The 19,488-nt window shown below is 34.3% G+C and overlaps 1 protein-coding gene across 3 annotated transcripts in view; it reads right to left on the bottom strand.

The window, feature by feature from the left end:
- The window catches only part of LOC143247177 (adenylate cyclase type 2-like), a 75,184-nt gene that overhangs the window by 29,214 nt on the left and 26,482 nt on the right, over window positions 1-19,488 (bottom strand). For all 3 annotated transcript variants that reach the window (XM_076494820.1, XM_076494822.1, XM_076494821.1), the window contains 8 exons: window positions 19,185-19,334; window positions 16,514-16,867; window positions 16,125-16,274; window positions 14,917-15,068; window positions 9,365-9,476; window positions 7,291-7,418; window positions 4,836-4,994; window positions 146-278 (listed from right to left, as the gene is read on the bottom strand). In XM_076494820.1, coding sequence (XP_076350935.1) covers window positions 146-278; window positions 4,836-4,994; window positions 7,291-7,418; window positions 9,365-9,476; window positions 14,917-15,068; window positions 16,125-16,274; window positions 16,514-16,867; window positions 19,185-19,325 — 1,329 coding nt within the window. In that variant the 5' untranslated portion in view covers window positions 19,326-19,334. The remainder of the gene's footprint in view (window positions 1-145; window positions 279-4,835; window positions 4,995-7,290; window positions 7,419-9,364; window positions 9,477-14,916; window positions 15,069-16,124; window positions 16,275-16,513; window positions 16,868-19,184; window positions 19,335-19,488) is intronic.

Genomic DNA, 19,488 nt, shown 5'->3' with positions numbered 1-19,488 from the left:
TCTGAAGAGTTAACAGTGGAAGGAAGAAGGTTGTTATGCAGGTTGCTGTTAATATACACATGTATTTCAATAATAAATAATGTAAAGATGGTTGTTATTATTATTAGAGGTAAGTACAGGGAAATGATTACAATGAAAAACGTACCTTTGGAGGTATAATAAGATATGTTTCTACTTGATGTTCTTCCAGATACTGATCTCGTGAATGGCCGTATCCTGGTTCAACCTCGAAGTTGTTATCTAAGTGGTGAAGAGTTGTTTGGGTAATGTGGACACGCCTATATCCGAAAAACACAAAAACGTTCAAACTATCTTTATTATGAACACAGTTCACTGCATATACATTATGTGCTGTTTTTATCTGTTTTGTTAAGGTTTATATTTTAGTACGAGCAATCTTCAGCGGTTAATCGAATAGAATGTCTATTGACTAAAAGAACAATAACTTTGCTCTAGGCTGTTAATTAAAAGGTTTAGTTGGTATTTATAAGTTAATAAGACTGAATTTTATCAGTAATTTGTTTCAATTCTAGTAAACTAATGATACTTTTACTTGGCACGGTGTAGTGATTTAGTATGTGACATGTGACATTGCTCTGCGAATGAAATTGCCGAGCTTGATCTAACGTAATTAAGCCACATCAGGAAGCTCAAAAGCTGGCTGTTACTCTAGTACTTCAAGCTAAAAAACAACAACAAACAAATATCATCCTGTGTATGCCACTCTTTCATGTCGGGGATGCGTTATAAAATGACAGTAATCCAGTTATATATTTTTACGAGAGTATTCCAAGAGATGGCATATGCATGTTATTGTGTTCTATCACTCTCAACAAACAAGGAGCTCTGAATGAAATATTACTGTAGTTTTGTGTCCATCGTATAACTACTTTAACATTGTTAATAGAAACGTTGTGTTGAATGCTGAAATGAAAGAAAACTTCCTAAAGTATCTTCATGAGCGACCATATGTGGAGGAATCCTTAAGAATTCACTCTGAGTACTTCTGAGAAGCTAATGTGAGCGAGTTTATAAACTACCAAGGAGCGAGGCTGTTGACTTCAGCGATGTACTAGACATTTATAAACTCACTGCAACTAATCATCATGTGTTTAACTCTAACTATTTAGTTGTATTAATTCCCCTCCTTATCAGTTTGTATTAACTCCCTTTATCGATTTTAATTAATTCCTGCCATCTAGTAGTTATAGTTCCTGTTACTTAGTTGTGTTAACTCCTATATCTAGTTGTACTAGCTCCTGCTATCTAGTTGTACCAACTCCTGCTATCTAATGGTACAAACCCCTCCATCTAGTTGTACTAACTCCTGCTATCTAGTGGTACTAACTCCTCCATCTAGTTGTGCTAATTCCTGATATTTAGTGGTATTTACTCCTCCAACTAGTGGTATTAACTCCTCCATCTAGTTGTACTAATTCCTGCTATCTAATGGTATTAGCTCCTGCTATCTAGTAGTAATAATTCCTCGATCTAGTGGTATTAAGTCCTGTTATCTGGCAGTATTAACTCCTCCATCTAGTTGTACTAACTCCTGCTATCTAGTGGTATTAACTCCTCCATCTAGTTGTACTAACTCCTGCTATCTAGTGGTATTAACTCCTCCATCTAGTTGTACAAACTTCTGCTATCTAGTGGTATTAACTCCTCCATCTAGTTGCACTAACTCCTGCTATCTAGTGGTATTAACTCCTCCATCTAGTTGTACTAACTCCTGCTATCTAGTGGCATTAACTCCTCCATCTAGTTGTACAAACTCCTGCTATCTAGTGGTATTAACTCCTCCATCTAGTTGTACTAACACCTGTTATCTAGTGGTATTAACTCCTCCATCTAGTTGTACTAACTCCTGCTATCTAGTGGTATTAACTCCTCCATCTAGTTGGACTAACTCCTGTTATCTAGTGGTATTACCTCTTCTATTTAGTTCCACTAATTTCTGCTATATAATGGTATTAACTTCTCCATCTAGTGTACCAATTCCTGCTACCTTGTTGTATTAAGTCCCATACACAGTGGTATTATCTCCCCTATGTAACTGTACTAGCTCTCCCGTGTAACTGTAATAAGCTTCCTGTCTATTATATTCCTATTTAACTATTAACTCCTAATACTTAATTGTATTAATTGCCTGCTATATAACGACAAAATACACTTTTGTGTTGAAAAAACACAATCAACAGTTTAACAATTTATTATGTTTTATAGCCTCAAGGTGTCACAACTAAATTATTTAATGATCTACGTTTTCTACACAAAGAAGTCAGTAGCATTTCGTTTGTTTCACAGAAAAGCTGAATATACAAGAAACAGTAATTTAGGAATATCTTTTTAAAACACAAATTACTACAACCGTTTAACAACAGTGGAGAGAACTTAAGTTATTCATGGTAATTTGATAGTGCTGATTTAAAAATTGTAGACAGAAATTGTTTATCTCTTCTACATTTAGAATCATTAAGATATCTCAATATTTTATCAACATTGTGTAAAATATCATGCAATAAACTTAACAACAAATTTTTGCTATGAGATTACGTTTATTTGAAGAATTTAATTGGTGAATGGTAGATATAGTTAATAATTTTAAATAATGACTACATTATGTTGGTGGACAATTCCAAATATATTGTTCATATATGTTATTTTTTCTTGATATAATTGTAGCTACTTTTACTACATTATCAGTCTTGCCTGCTTCACCACGAAACACTCACGAGAAGCCCTTCGACTGAGTATAAGACAAGCAAAGTTAAACCCTTCTCTCTCAGTTGTCTCTCACTCATTTGGTCACTTTTCCTCGCTTTTCGCACAGTGAAAACAAGGTCCGACCTTCTTAATCGCCTCATACTAATAATATAACCAAATTCTGCAAATTTTGTAGAAATGCTGGCTGCCTCTAGTTTATGTGAAATCCGAAAGTGCAAAAATCACCCAGACAGTTTCTGCTACATTTATGGAAAATCTATTACAATATCTCGAAGGAGAAATATCACACACAAAGTAAAGGTAACTTACTACAACTATGTTGGATGTAAACTTCGAGAAATGTCACACATAAAGTAAAGGTAACTTATTACAACTATGTTGGGTGTAAAAGTGGTGAACAAGAAGAACATTGTGCTCCAAACGCGTTTTTTACTGTTTGAACATCTGGTTTGACACGATGGTTAAATTAGCAGTGAGCAAGTACGCCATTTACAGTTCCCATGATATGGCGTGAGCACAAAGTTCATCTAACTGACTTTTATTGTTGTGTGACTAATTATTTTGAATATTCAGGTAAAACTGAACAATACATTGAGTATCTAGATATCGCATCTGCAATGAGACCAGTATCACATGGGGATTGTCTTCCAGTACCGCATTCACCAGCAAATAGAGAAACAGAAGATTTATTCTGCTAAGAAGACAATACCCACTTTCATCCTCTTCATCTAGTTATTCTATTTCTGTGGTACCTCAACATAAGATGCCTCTTCTGATCACACAGCAAGAGCTAAATGATTTGATTTGTAACTCGTTTCTTCAAAGCAACATGGGGAACTTCTTTGCTCTTGTTTACATCAATGGAAGTTATTACTTTTAGGAATAAGAGCTTAAATTTACTAAAGTCGCCATCAAAGTCTTGCATCTCACTATAGCATGTAAAATACTTTATATGTTTCTGTTGATGAAATAATTCACTACTGAACATTAACCTCCAGAATGAAGACATTTTTATCCACTCATCTAAAGTTAGTCTGAAAGCTGCACTTTTTAATGGGAACACTAAGCTATCGGTTTCTGTTGCTCATGTTGCGAACATGATAGAAACTTATCAAAACATGTGGATCATACTTAAGGCCACCAGGTATAATTATGTGCTATTTTAACTATATATACAAAAATATTTTGAACAAATCTATCATAACTTGAAAAATATAGGTGATCAGTAATTTCTAACATGATTTTTTGAAATCAACTTCGACCAGTTACTCAGAAACAGTTGAATTTTGTAGGGAATTTGTTTCTCTTGCCTGGTGTAATCTTTACTCCGTTAGTACAGAAAATCATAGATGTCTCTTAACCTTCTAAAGTGAAAATAAATTTATTACAACACGATTTAATTGGGTTATATGTATAATTTATAAATAAATAAAAAATACAAATGTCAAACAAGAAGTAAAGAATTGTCTATGACTGGAAAAAACAAGAAGGGATCCTCATTAGCCGTAGCACTTTAAATTAGATTAAATAGAATTGGAGTAAATTAGTCTATAAGATCTTTCTTTTCTTTTTATTAACTATGTTTTTCTGTACCTACAATACCAAGCGTGAAATGTGGGTGCACACGATTCGATTTTATTACTCATCAAGATCTCTACTAGCATAACCTCATACTGAAATTATTTTGGGTAGGATCTATGAAATCTTGACAATGGTCAGATACATCATTCGAAGTGGTTTGACCTCCTGAGCCCAAAATTGTAACTAGATGTCAAATCGTTCAAGAGATGACTAAGATATGAGCTGAAGTAAAATTTAATAATAGATAAAAGCTCGGAGACACCGTTTCATGAACTCATATCATGCAGCTAAAAATGAGAAGGATCAAAAGTTAACATCTTGGTTTGTGCTTTTTGTTTAATATCGTATTCTGTTGGCATTTTCGAATCTAAGCAAAAGAACTTACAATAATTATAATAATTATAAAATCCTCTACTGTAAATATATACAGGATGCATCAGATCACACGTCATTTTGTCACTTGTGGAGACCGAGGACTCCAACTAACACTTTTCCATGGTGAATCCCAGTATATTATTCAAACTTACCCAGGAACTCCACCTGACTCCATATGATTTGCCAATGTTACATCATCAGACCACACGTCATATTGCCACTTGTGGAGACCAAGGACTCCACATAACACGTTCCCACTGTGAATCCCAATTCGCATGTCTACATTGACATCAGTTGCTTCTCGTACAAATCTGTATAGTATCATATAACAATAATATATCTGTCTTAATCTGTAATGTATAAATATATCTCCACACTAGCTATATTATAACAAATAAAATAAATACTTTTTTAGAACAGCTTATGTCAACTTTTTAAAATTTTGATGTAACCATACAGTATTTGCGTTCAATAATAAATAGGTCTAATCAAATGAAAGAGGAAAATACTATACAACGTTATATATTCATAATATTAAAGAATAAGTATATAAGACAAAATATAGAGCAATGGTTCATATACAGTGACTTAGAACATGTTTAGTGTGGTTTGCAAATCTAAGAACCACCACAGCCAGCCAGTTGCATTTAGGGTGCCACCATAGCATGAACTCACAGAACTTCAAAGAAGGTGAATATAAGCTGCTCTTGCGTGCAACTGATGTCTGAGTATAGGAGTAAGTTTGGTGGTATTAAATGTTCTGAACAAAGGAGATGTAATTAAGGGGTAAAAATATTCTCAATATATGATGCAGCTTTCATGGTATAAATTTCCTGAATATAAATACAAATTGATGGTATTAATGCACTGATTATAAAATACAACTTAGGGGTATTAATGTATTGAATATAGAATACACTCTGATGTATCAATATACCGAACATATGATGCACTTTGGTGGTATTAATGTACTGAACATAGGATACAACTTAGGGGTATTAATGTACTGAACATAGGATACACTCTGGTGGTATAAATGTACTAGATATATAATACACTTTGGTGGCCTTAAAGTACTGAACATATGATGCACCTTGGATGTATTAATGTACTGAATATAAGATACAATTTGGTGGTACTAATATACTGAGTATAGGATACAACGTAGGAGTATTAATGTACTGAACATAGGATGCACTCTGGTGGTATTATTGCATTGAAAATAAAATACAATCTGGTAATATCACTGTACCGAATATAGGATATACTTTGGTAATATTAATGGACGGAATATAGAATATAACTTGGTGGTATTAACATACTGAATATAGGATATACTTTGGTTGTATTAATATACGAAATATAAGACAGAATTTGGTGGTATTAATGTACTGAACATAGGATGCGCTTCGGTGATATTGATGCACAGAATATAGGATATATCTTGGTGATATTAATGTACTGAATATAAAATCTAATTTGGTGGTATCAATGCATACAATATAGCTTTCGTGGTTCGAAACATTTTGGTCTACATATAAAATCATACTAAATTCCCCCTAAGTTATCTGGAGAACAATCAAACACATCTTAATGCACTGACGTGTAATATTCACCTAATATCAAACCATAACTTTTTGCTTTTGATGTCATTGTAAGGAGTTGTTTAACAAAATACACATTTGGGGTTTAATCAATCACTAAAGACAGCAGGTAGGTATATCCACTATGAATAGGTAGTTACATATTGCTGAACTTTATAGACAGATTGTCGTCAGAAAATAACGATATGGCATTTGTTTAGCTGTTTCATTTGGATTTAGTTTATTATTAAGTGCTTAGAAAGCCATAAAAAGAGTTGTCTGATTGTGAATTTGGGAACAATGTTGTCCTGTTGTTGTTGATGAAATTCTCTGTAAAGAACCACTCTTCTCTCATATGATAATTAACCATTTTGTAGGCGTGATAAACAAAGATTTAAGACATGTCTAGCATTTATTTTGATCAGCTAAGGCACCCAAAATAACTTTTACTGAAACACTCTGGGAATCTTTGAACGCCACCTAGGAGACAAAAAGAACAAACTTTAAATCTCAGATAAGTGGTTTTCATCAAAATGTTTACTAATGGTTGTATCAGCTACACTTTACACGCTGTAACCAGTGCTGGATATAGTGTCTATTTCTAATAGTATGCAGAAGCTCTTAAAGGAATTTACATTAGGCAATAACTTTTATAAAAATGCAAAACTGTACTGTTTGAATGTACACTTAGAGTAATGTTATTTATATCAATATCTTGTATTTATGGCAAAACTGCTTATGCTATCTGCTGTCATCCCTAATTTTGTACTACTGACCACATGGAAGACAGCTAATCAGCACAATATCCTCCCGAAAGAATTGACTGTTACTCTTTTAACGCACCCACAGCTGAAATGAAGAAATTGTTGTATCGTAATGATTCAAGGTCGGATATCACTAGCTTTGAAATTCAGAGCTCTACAACAGGGTCAACAATTTACCACTATATAAACATTGCGAAATGCACATGACTGAACACTGTCATGCATGTGAAGTTGTAAGATTTCATTGTATAACCCCTTACCTTATTGCTTCAATCATCTGTAGTCCCATCTGCACACAGTTGTAGGCGTGGCTAGGTCTGGAGACGGGTAGTCCTGATACACAGTAGTAGCAGTCGCCTAGTATTTTGATCCGCATGCATTGGTTTTCCTAAAAATATCATTGCCGATAAATTATGCATTTGTCTTATGACTAAAACAGACAGAAAGAATAATATGTTTGCTTTCTGGGTAAATTGAATCTGAAGAATAATATGTCTTTTTTGGGTAGAGAGGAGAGACTACTGATAGATAGCTCAAATATGTTACATACCATTGAAAAAAAAGGAATGAATAAATAGTTCATTCACTAAATTTATGAAGTTAAGCCTCATAAACATTTTTGTTATATTTTGAAAGCAAGCCTAGCGATTAAGTTTTAATAGTGATTTTAACCGTAAACAATAGATTGTTTGTTTGTTTGTTTTGAATTTCGCACAAAGTGCTAGCTTAATTTAGCAATGTAAGACTAGAGAGCTCATCACCCACCGCCAACTCTTGGGCTACTCTTTTACCAACGAATAGTGGGATTGACGCGAGCATGTTTGGCGCGACAAACCTCGACCCTAATTTTAGCAGTGTAAGACTAGAGGGAAGGCAGATAATTATCACCACTAACTCTTGGGCTACTCTTTTACCAACGAATAGTGGGACTGAAATTATAATACCTCCACACTGAAAGTGCGAACGTGTGTGGGGAATGGGGATTCGAACCCGCGATTATCACATGAGAAGTCAAGCGCTTTACTTACTTGGCCAACAATAAAACAAGTACGCTTTACATATCTCATACTTCTATTTTTTGACATTCAAGTAATAAATGTTATTTCTCAATCAAAAGTTTGTTAAGCAGTAGATAAGGTAGCTTGATTCTTGTGGGAAAGAACAGCGAATTTTGTTCATTTACTGACTGAGTTTAGTTTACTCTTTGACATTTCATTTTTTATCAGTAATTATTGTTTCATATGCCGGATGTAGAAAGACAAAAACAGACTTAAAAATCCGGAAATAAAAGGCTCTATGCTTTCTTTTCTATCTACAAGTGAGTACTTAACTCAGGCTTAGTCGTTGTAATGTAACGTTAGTACGGTAATATTTACACTAATTTCTTCTCGTGAAAAGGAGTTGGGTCGTCTGCTTTTAGCTGCTCACTTTTTTTTTAAAATGAGGCTGAACTTACTGAAAATCTGCTAATCCTGGACTTGCAAATTTACTTACTTACTTTAGATAATCAGAAGCGTTACATTTAATGGCCATTCTAGCAGTTGCACAAAGGGTTGGTTGTTTAGTAAGTTTTCTAGTCAACATATGGACAATAATCGCCTATCATGTACAAAAGTTGAGTACCCCAGCAGAGAAGGCTAAGTAAGTTTCACTTGCTCTGTCGAAGAGTATAGTATATTGTTAGACAAAGATGTGAACAGACCGGTGTGAAAGTTTCATTCAGTATTCAGACAAAGATCTCCATAAACGTGAAATGCATTGTTCAGTATTCAGTCAAAGGCGTGCATAGACAGTTGAAAAGGTATCATCGAATAGTTAATAGCAGTGAACGTGCATCTACTGACCCGTCAGAATACATAGAACACTAAAAACACAATTGACTATATACCCAGTGTTTGACACCAGATGGAAGTATTGAATTATTTATATATTTTTAATCTAATGTTGCTGTGTAAAGTTAATGAATGTTGGTATACATCTAGGTTTTTGTAATAAGATAAATTGTTGTTTTGTAGAGACTAGAAATAGAAAATGACAGACTAAATAGAAAACAAAGCTGTATGTACCACGTTCTATCACCAAGTGGCGTTAGTTTTCACTTTAGTAGCGTTAATCTATACATTAGTGGCATTAATCTATACCTTACTACCGTTAATCTGTATATTAGTGGCATTAATTTTGACCTTACTACCGTTAATCTTTACACTAGTGGCGTAAATTTACACCTTAGTACCGTTAATATATATCTTGGTAGCATTAATATATGTACTTTAGTGACATTATTTTATACCTAAGTGGCGTGAATCTTTATTCGTTCTAAGGCAGAAAACTTACCTGAGCTAATTGGTCGAACTTCCCGAACAACTGATTCAGAGTTTGTACCAAGTCCGAAGCGGAAAGCTGTTCTGACAAGGGTGTGAAATTCACTATGTCAGCATATAAGATACTGAAACCAAAAAGAAAGACATAGGACAGCAAATAAGAAACATTAGACATGCAGATCATCAACAATGATGATGATAGATAAAAAAATGAAACATGAACAAGCTCTGCTGCCTGCTGAAGTGATGGAACAGAGGTAGAACACCAAGACAACACCACCCACCGTCACCTCTTGGTCTACTTTTCGGCAACGAAAAGTGTGACTGACCATCACATCTTAATGACTCATGTCTAAAAGGGAGAGGATGTTCGGTGACGGGTTTGCATTTTACAACATACAGACTGCGAGTCGAACACCCCTAACCACTAAGCTACACTAAGCCTACAAATATAAACAAATAATACTAATTACTAAAAGCACTCACAGTGCTGTTTGTCAATATAACACATCAAATATAAAGTAGTTTCTTGAAAGATAAAGAAAAAGTGAAGTGGATTTAGGAATTATAATTTCAAAATAATAGAATTTCACCAAACAAAGAATAACATGAAAAGGAGTGAGCTCAAATGAAAAAAAAATCATAGCAAACACTTTCATAATGAAGAAAATGAAACATAAACAATGAGTTGATTTGGTGCAATTTGGAAAATTATGTATGTCTTTATTTAGGCAGTTGTAAAAGTAAAACCTCATTGAATGTGCTATATAGTTTGACGTATGATATTAAAATTACTTTTTCTATTAATGCTAACAGTATGATTACTGAACTAATCTATTTCTTCTATTCATGTTTTACTGAAGCCGCTCATTGTAAAGCAGTGACACTTTATAAAGAATCAGTAGTCTTAAACTGTGCTTCTTTTATGTTAAATTCGATTGACTATAATTTTTCATAGTTTAAAATTAAAGATGCTGGAAGATGGTCAGACCCAAAGGAGGGAAGCACAGCGCGTCGGTGTGTTACCAAGCGTTTTCATTCGACTTTGGTGACGCTACCAGGAGACGACTTCTTGTGGCAGGAGACCAGGTCAAGGCCGTCATCGCTGCCCAGCAGCCAGAGAAGACCGCTACATCGTGACTACCGCTCTGCGGGACAGGTTAGCTACGGCTCGGTCACTATGAAATGACCTTTAACATTCCACTGGAAACCGTGTGTCAACTCAACGCAAACAGTTCGCAATCGTCTGCTCGAAGGACGTCTTAGGGCCAAACGGCTTGCAAGAGGCGTTATTCTGACACCGTGCAGCCAAGTTGGAGTTTTCAGCTCAGTACCTGGACTGAGAACTTCGTCAATGGGCCACCGTGCTGTGGACAGACGAGAGCAGGTTCACTGCGTCTCGTGATGATGAGCGTGCAAGAGTGTGAGACGCCGAGGAGAGCAATTTTGCACCTGTAACATTGTGCAAGTCGACTCTTATGGAGGAGGTTCTGTAATGGTCCGGGCAGGCATATGCTTGGGTGGCCGCATGGACTTACTTATATTTGACAGGGGCACTCTGAACGCACGACGATATAAAGACAAAATTCTGGAACCCATTTTGAGGCCTTTTGCCGGTGCTGTCGGCGATGGGTTCATTTTCATGCAGGTTAACCGGCGAGCCCACGTCGTCAGACTGTGTATGGACTTTCTTGACGAGGAAGGAGTAGAGACTTTTGAGTGGCTCGCCACATCTCCAGATTTAAATCCGATTTGTTGGGATACATTCTCGAGGCGTGTTAGTGAACGCCAGCACCCTCCTGAGAATGTACAGGAATTCCGACAAGCCCTGATATACGAGTGGGCTGTCATACCCTAAGATAACATCGATAAATTGGTGTCAGGAGTGTGTCACAGCCCGTGGACGTCACATTAGATATTGAATGTTTCAATCATTTCTTGAATAAACGCACGCAAACTGTTTAAAGTATTGTTTCATATGGGATATCAGTTTTGGTGATATTGATCATTTTTAAGAATCTTATTTCTCCATGTTTTACCGTTTATCACACATTGAAAATGGATACAGATGGAACTGAAATGAGGCAAATTACCCAAAAAGTAAAAATTATTATCACATTTGGAACACTGAGATAAATTATATAAGAAAACGTACTTGCTTCTTTAATTTTTTGAGCAGTTTAATATAGTTATAGATATAATTCACTCTAGATGGCAACACGTCATAAATGATGATATACAAGGGTAGCCGTTTTACAGACGGGTTCCATCTTACCTCACGTTCTCCTAGCATTCCAAGGGAATGGACAAACATAGGATGTTTATTTCAGTTATACATCTGTGTATTAAATAAGCAAGGCAGAGTAATTCCGAAATACAGATATTTATGTAACAGATAAACGAAAAATATAATTAATGACAGTTATTAAAAACATTCAACCACTGTGATTTCCAAAGCATGCAGGATAAAGAGAAAAAGTAAGTGCTTTTGTAAAGAGGACATTACAAAAGCACTTGGATTATTTAGTTCCCTTTATTATTTAATATTCAATAAATACTCTTTATGGAAGACTGTAATATTTGAAACAGCAAATCACCTCAGGGAAAGTACTTTTTGCCAAATAATAACCAGCTATGTTATGAATAAATTATTTACAAAGTTCACCTTAAGTATATGTTACGGCATCATCACATATTTGGCTAACATATTAACCTAATGAGATCTAATATTTTGATAACTGACCAAACCTCTTTAGGTAAATATGACACCGTCATCACGTATTTGTCAAACATGCCAGCTTAATGATATCTAGTTTTTCGCATTTAGCCAAACCTTTTAGATAAACGTCATCACGTATTTGTCTAACATGTTAATTTCATGACATCTAGCACTTTCTTATCTGAGTCTTTATTGAAAGAGTTCAACGATTTTTTGTTGTCAATGATACGTTTGGTAACGCTTGTATTTAACGAAACTGTAGGATGACTGTGAAGAATATTCTTTATAAATAAATTTGGTAAACCTGTCTTTTAGAAACAGATAAAGCATATACTGTGTGTTCAGCTGATACAAATATGGTTGATAGATCTGTGTTTTATACAAATAGATGATAGACTGCACTGTGTCTCCATTTGTTACTGATTCGTTTGGAAGCTCTACCTACTTCTAACATTTTCAACACAGATCACTCATCCTTAGATTCTAATTCATCTAATAAATATACCTTAAGAAGTTTTCTTCCCCCTATCGACTCCTTCCCATTGTGATTAACCAATGTTTTATAGACACAAATGGGATTGGAGAACTGCTGGACCTGGAATCCAACTGGTCATTAGTGAGGACAAGAAATAACAACACATTACCAAACATTACTATGCTACTTTATCGAAATATCACTTTCGTGTTTAATTAATCCGCCATTTTACTTTGAAATTATTAATTATTTTTTATAATAGAAATATACTCAAGTTCTTATCGTAATTAACATACATAGCTTGTATTTGACATTACAAGCTCATGTAAATGTACTAATATACAACAACATTGTCGACTTCTTCAACACTTAACACATAATGCTAATGAACTGGCTGTATTCTATTTTCAGAGATGAAAGACAATAACACATTTTTAAACAAACTCCAGACTTAAACTTTACCTATTTATATTTGTTGGTAATTACTTACTTTAAATGAATTTTAGTGTTCTAACGTAAGGAGATACCATCAGATTAAACTTTTTGTCTACCAAGATAGGCAACAGATCAATAATAATGAGACTAAACTCTTTGTCTACAAGGACAGACCACATGTCACTGGTGATCACACTAATCTTTTTGTCTACCAAGAGAAGCCACAGATAACAGATAACTAGATTCGACTCTTTGTCTATTTGGACAGAACATATATAATAGATTATCACACTAAACTCTTTGTCTATCAAGAGAAGCCACAGATAACAGGTAATCAGAACAATCTCTTTGTTTATGAAGAGAGACCCCAAGCTCAAAATAATCTATTATTTATTGAACTTTTAGAAGTTTACACAAATCAAAAATATATTAAAATAACCATAATGTTTTAAGTTAAAAATTAATTATGAGTGAAGTATACAAGAATTTCAGCATTGTTAATTAATACTCTTGTTTACACAGTAACTGCCATAGCTAGGATAATCTTACACTTGTTTGCACAGTAACCACTACAGGTAGGATAATCTCATACTTGTTTACACAATAACAGCTATAACTAGTATAATCTCACACTTCTTTACACAGTAGCCACTATAATTAGGATAATCTTACATTTATTTGCACAGTAACCATTAGAGCTAGGATGATCTCACACTTGGGTCTACAGTAACCACTACAGCGAGAATAATCTTACACTTGTTTACACAGTAATGACTAGAGCGAGGATAATCTTACACTTGTGTCTACAGTAACCACTACAGCGAGAATAATCTTACACTTGTTTACACAGTAATGACTAGAGCGAGGATAATCTCACACTTGTTTACACAGTAATGACTAGAGCGAGGATAATCTCACACTTGTGTCTACAGTAACCACTACAGCGAGAATAATCTTACACTTGTTTACACAATAATGACTAGAGCGAGGATAATCTTACACTTGTGTCTACAGTAACCACTACAGTGAGAATAATTTTACACTTGTTTACACAATAATGACTAGAGCGAGGATAATCTTACACTTGGGTCTACAGTAACCACTACAGCGAGAATAATCTTACACTTGTTTACACAGTAATGACTAGAGCGAGGATAATCTTACACTTGTGTCTACAGTAACCACTACAGCGAGAATAATCTTACACTTGTTTACACAGTAATGACTAGAGCGAGGATAATCTCACACTTGTTTACACAGTAATGACTAGAGCGAGGATAATCTCACACTTGTGTCTACAGTAACCACTACAGTGAGAATAATTTTACACTTGTTTACACAATAATGACTAGAGCGAGGATAATCTTACACTTGTGTCTACAGTAACCACTACAGCGAGAATAATCTTACACTTGTTTACACAGTAATGACTAGAGCGAGGATAATCTTACACTTGTGTCTACAGTAACCACTACAGCGAGAATAATCTTACACTTGTTTACACAGTAATGACTAGAGCGAGGATAATCTTACACTTGTGTCTACAGTAACCACTACAGCGAGAATAATCTTACACTTGTTTACACAGTAATGACTAGAGCGAGGATAATCTTACACTTGTGTCTACAGTAACCACTACAGCGAGAATAATCTTACAGTTGTTTACACAGTAATGACTAGAGCGAGGATAATCTTACAGTTGTTTACACAGTAATGATTATAGTTAGAATAATTGCTCAAATGTGAGAATGCTCTACTTCTGATCTTAGTTGAGCTACAGTGGCGGAAGCAAAATCACTTTGATTGATTAAAAATAATATTTGAATTTACTTCGAAAACATCGTCACCGTGGTTTTAACGATTTTAAAATAAATTAGAAAAGATTGCATCATACTCTTCCTGTTTTTCAAGTCATAGAAAAGATAATATAACATACCTGACGTTATTGTGCCGTTGTACATAAAGTTCGTGGAACCCCTGTCTCGATTGTGGTGTGGTTGATTGGCATGCATCTGCTAATTTTAAAATAAATTTTCGTTTCACTTCTGCCGCAATGTAAGCTGGGATTACACTAAGAAGAAGTCGTTCCTAAAACAGAAAATACACTTTCAATAATGACTATAACACACTACATATTTCATACAAGAGGAGTGTGGTAAATTGTGTTGAACAAAACGCTCTGTTTGTCAGTGTTTCCGCTGTGTTGGGGTCTGTTGTTGAACTAAACGCTCTGTTTGTCAGTGTCTCTGCTGTGTTGGAGTCTGTTGTTAAACTAAACGTTCTATTTGTTGGTGTTTCCGCTGTGTTGGAGTCTGTTGTTAAACTAAACGTTCTATTTGTTGTGGTTTCCGTTGTGTTGGGATCTGTTTCATTACTAAAGGCTCTGTTCGTCAGTGTCTCCGCTCTGTTGGAGTCTGCTGCTTTACTAAACGTTCTGTCTGTCAGTGTCTCCGCTGTGTTGGAGTATATTGCTGTACTAAACACTCTGTTTGTCAGTGTTTCCGCTGTGTTGGAGTCTGTTGCTGTACTAAACCCTCTGTTCGTCGGTGTCTCCGCTGTGTTGAAGTCTATTGCTGTACTAAACCCTCTGTTCGTCGGTGTCTCCGCTGTGTTGGAGTCTATTGCTGTATTAAACACTCTGTCTGTTAGTGTCTCCGCTGCCATGGAGATCAATGAAAGCTATTTTTTTTTTCCAAAATGTCCTAGTTTTTGGCTGCAACTGTTTAATAATATCACTATGCACTAAAATCTTTCCTGTTTGTTGTATTTTAATGCAAAGTTACACAATGGACTATCTGCACTTCGTATGCCTTGTGGTATAGAACCCCTGATTTAGCACTGTCAGTGCTTGAAACTATCGTTGATCTTCAGGAGTAAAACCCTTTTTTGGTAAGAACAGTGACATATTCTACCAGATACAAGCCTACATATGATAGTATTGCAATGCCAAATGGCCTATCATTCGCTTCTGACTGACTACAGATATACCCATCTAAAGAAACACACTAATGTTTTAGCCAATACAAATAGTTTGATTAATTCTCTGTGTTATTGTTTTAACTTTAAAATCAAGTAACAGATAATAAGGTTTATTTAAAGAGAGAAAACAGACTTAAAATCGTTGTTCATGAAGACCACCGTCACCTGTTGTTCTTTTTCATACTCCAGTTTAATTCTGGATTCTATAACACTTCTCGTTCCAGCAAACGTTCGGTCTAAAGCTTCGTCTCTCATCAGTCTATGATAGTAGCCTATTACAGCTGCACTCAACAAAAACAAGGTATTGGCTACGATCTGTCATTGAAAGAAAAAAACATCCATTATAAGTAGGAAGTCAGTGGATAATAAAACTTGACAGAAACATTCTTCATTGCATTTAGTATTTTATTAGTAGTTTTGAAAAAAAAAACATCGTTTTATATAGATCATAAATAGTTTCAAATAAGTGACGTTAATATTATTACCTACGAAAGCTCCTAGTGTAAGAAATAAAAAAGATCGCTAGATAACACAATAAATAGTAAAACACTTACCTGACTTCCCAAATAATCTGTTTCCTTATTAGACACCGCGGCTGACAGCGCCACCTGTGAGATGACAGTTATTAGGGAGGTAACAGAAGCCGCCATCCGAGGAAGGGGTAACATAGTGTTTACCACAAAAACCATAAAATATACTACAAGTAAGCTTTCCATGCTAGATTTCATTGTCTTAAAATAGGACCAAACGGATACTGTTACTATCATGAAAATCCACACAATGAAAGCCAATGTCCAGTGGAAATGCTCCGCCACGCTCTCTAGCGGCATAAGTGAAACCAACATGACCAATAGCACTCCAAGTGTAGCCACCAAAGTTAGGTAACGATACGAATCTTCCCAGAAGTTCTAGAATGGAATAAATAATTTAGAATGGTTTATTGAAGTTGTTAGTGATGTTTTTTGTACTAACAAATTTGGTTTATTGGAGAACATTTGCTTTTTTTGTATTTACTTATGATTAATCTGGAATTTTTTTAAAATATTAGTTAATTCTACACACTTATTTATTTAGATGGTTAAAATAGGAAATGATAAATCTACATATGTCAAAACACAGGTTCTAGATGTCACCCAAAGTGACATAAATCTAAGATACCTCTTACATAAAAACGAGAATATTTAATTAGAATTTGTGATACCAATATCTAATGTCATATACACCCGTTAAGTGACCTACTTACTGTATAATACGTGATGCTATTTCACAAACGAAGGATACAATAACAAACATTATACTCAGGAGCAACATTTCTGTCAGTTATTAGCTTATAAGTAAAAAGTTCACATGCGTTTTGTTAAGCAACACATATACTAAGTACATGTAAGCAAAGTAGTATTACAAAACAATGTTTATTGACGTATTGTTGGACAAGAAATATCAAATACCTGATAACAATATTACGTCATAAATATCAGGTCAGTTTATCTTTAGTTTTTTTGTTTTTTGTTTTTGAATTTCGCACAAAGCTACTCGAGGGCTATCTGTGATAGCCGTCCCTAATTCATCATCACCACCCACCGCCAACTCTTGGGGTACTCTTTTACCAACAAATAGTGGGATTGACCGTTACATTATAACACCCCCACGGCTGAAAGGGCGAGCATGTTTAGCGCGACGGGGATTATCTTTAGTAAAACGATAAATAATAAGAACGCTGAAGATAATTAAATCATATAAGATATTAGATATTATACTGAAAATACCACATGCGTTAAGCTCTAATATTAAATACCTCTGTGTAATATTAGTGCATATGAAACGACCATGACAACTTTTGTTAAACAATACAGAGTGTATATCACCTGTTTCTAGGCAATTTTAAACATGTATTAAATACTTGTGTTAAACCCTAGACATCAGGCACACATAGGATTTATAAACAACACATAACAAATATGACTATATTCTATTAAACCATAGAACCAAATATACCTACATTTTGTTAAACAACTGATACCATTTATAACTATGTTCTATAAAGAACAGATTCCAAGTATAACTACACGTTGTTAAACAATAAATATCAAGTGTGACTACGTTCTTTAAATCAACAAATAGCAGTTAGATCCTATTAAACAATATGTAACTCGTACTAATATGTATGTTAATCCGTTAACTCCTGTTATCACTATAATGTGTTAAACAGTTTTTGACAAGTATATCTTTATCATATTACCTCATAACATAAGTTTTATCTCAGCATTGTCAGACCACACGTGCATAGAATTTTTACCAAATTTTAAACTACAGATAGTAAACAAATTTATCGAATGTTACCCAATAAGACATGACGAATAGTTCCTTAGACATTTATAATGTTTACTGACTTTATTCCACAGATTGTATTACTTAGACATTTATAATGTTTACTGACTTTATTCCACAGATTGTATTACTTAGACATTTATAATGTTTACTGACTTTATTCCACAGATTGTATTACTTAGACATTTACAATGTTTACTGACTTTATTCCACAGATTGTATTACTTAGACATTTATAATGTTTACTGACTTTATTCCACAGCTTGTATTACTTAGACATTTATAATGTTTACTGACTTTATTCCACATATTGTATTACTTAGACATTTATAATGTTTGCTGACTTTATTCCACATATTGTATTACTTAGACATTTATAATGTTTACTAATTTTATTCCGCAGATTGTATTACTTAGACATTTATAATGTTCACTGACTTTATTCCACAGATTGTATTACTTAGACATTTATAATGTCTGCTGACTGTTATTACATGGATACCAAAAATAGCTCACTTTTAAGGATTTTAAACAAATTTATTTGCAGTAATAATTTAGCAACTGGAAGATTTTGGATTCGTTTATATCTTCGTGAAGTTCGAAGTTAAAGACGATTACGAAGTTTGGGATATTAGTTGCTAATTGTTTCTATTAATTATATGAAAACTGAAGAGTAGTTATTGCCTCTATTACATTCTGAGAATTATTTTCAATTTTATTAATACATACGATTGAAACAGATTTTTAATGAAACTACATTCTGAGAATTATCTTCAATTTTATTAATACATACTATTGAAACAGATTTTTAATGAAACTACATTTGGAAATAATATGAAAAGATCATTTTGTAGTTACGATTTTTAATTAAAAATTTTTAGAAGTCAAGTTACTTACATGTTCAAATGCGATATGAGCCAGAAAAAGGAAAGAAAGTCCATAAAGTAGAGAAATCATTAACATGTATAGAAACAGGGAATGATGTAGACGACTACAGTATCTTCGTTTCAAGTCCTCAGTGTCCACAGGTGGACTCATCTCAATGTTCTATCGGAGAAAAAAATGGCATAAGCTGAATATAGAACAAATGAATGTGATATAAACTCAGTATAAAAGAAAAGACACTGATATAGGCTGAATATATAACTAATGAATACGGCATAAGCTGAATATAGAACAAATTAATATTGTATTAGTTGAA

Source organism: Tachypleus tridentatus, chromosome 3 (assembly GCF_004210375.1).
Source record: "Tachypleus tridentatus isolate NWPU-2018 chromosome 3, ASM421037v1, whole genome shotgun sequence".
Classification (NCBI taxonomy): Eukaryota; Metazoa; Arthropoda; class Merostomata; order Xiphosura; family Limulidae; genus Tachypleus; species Tachypleus tridentatus.
Note: the sequence above shows the minus strand (reverse complement) of the source record. Positions and strands in the feature narration are given on the sequence as shown.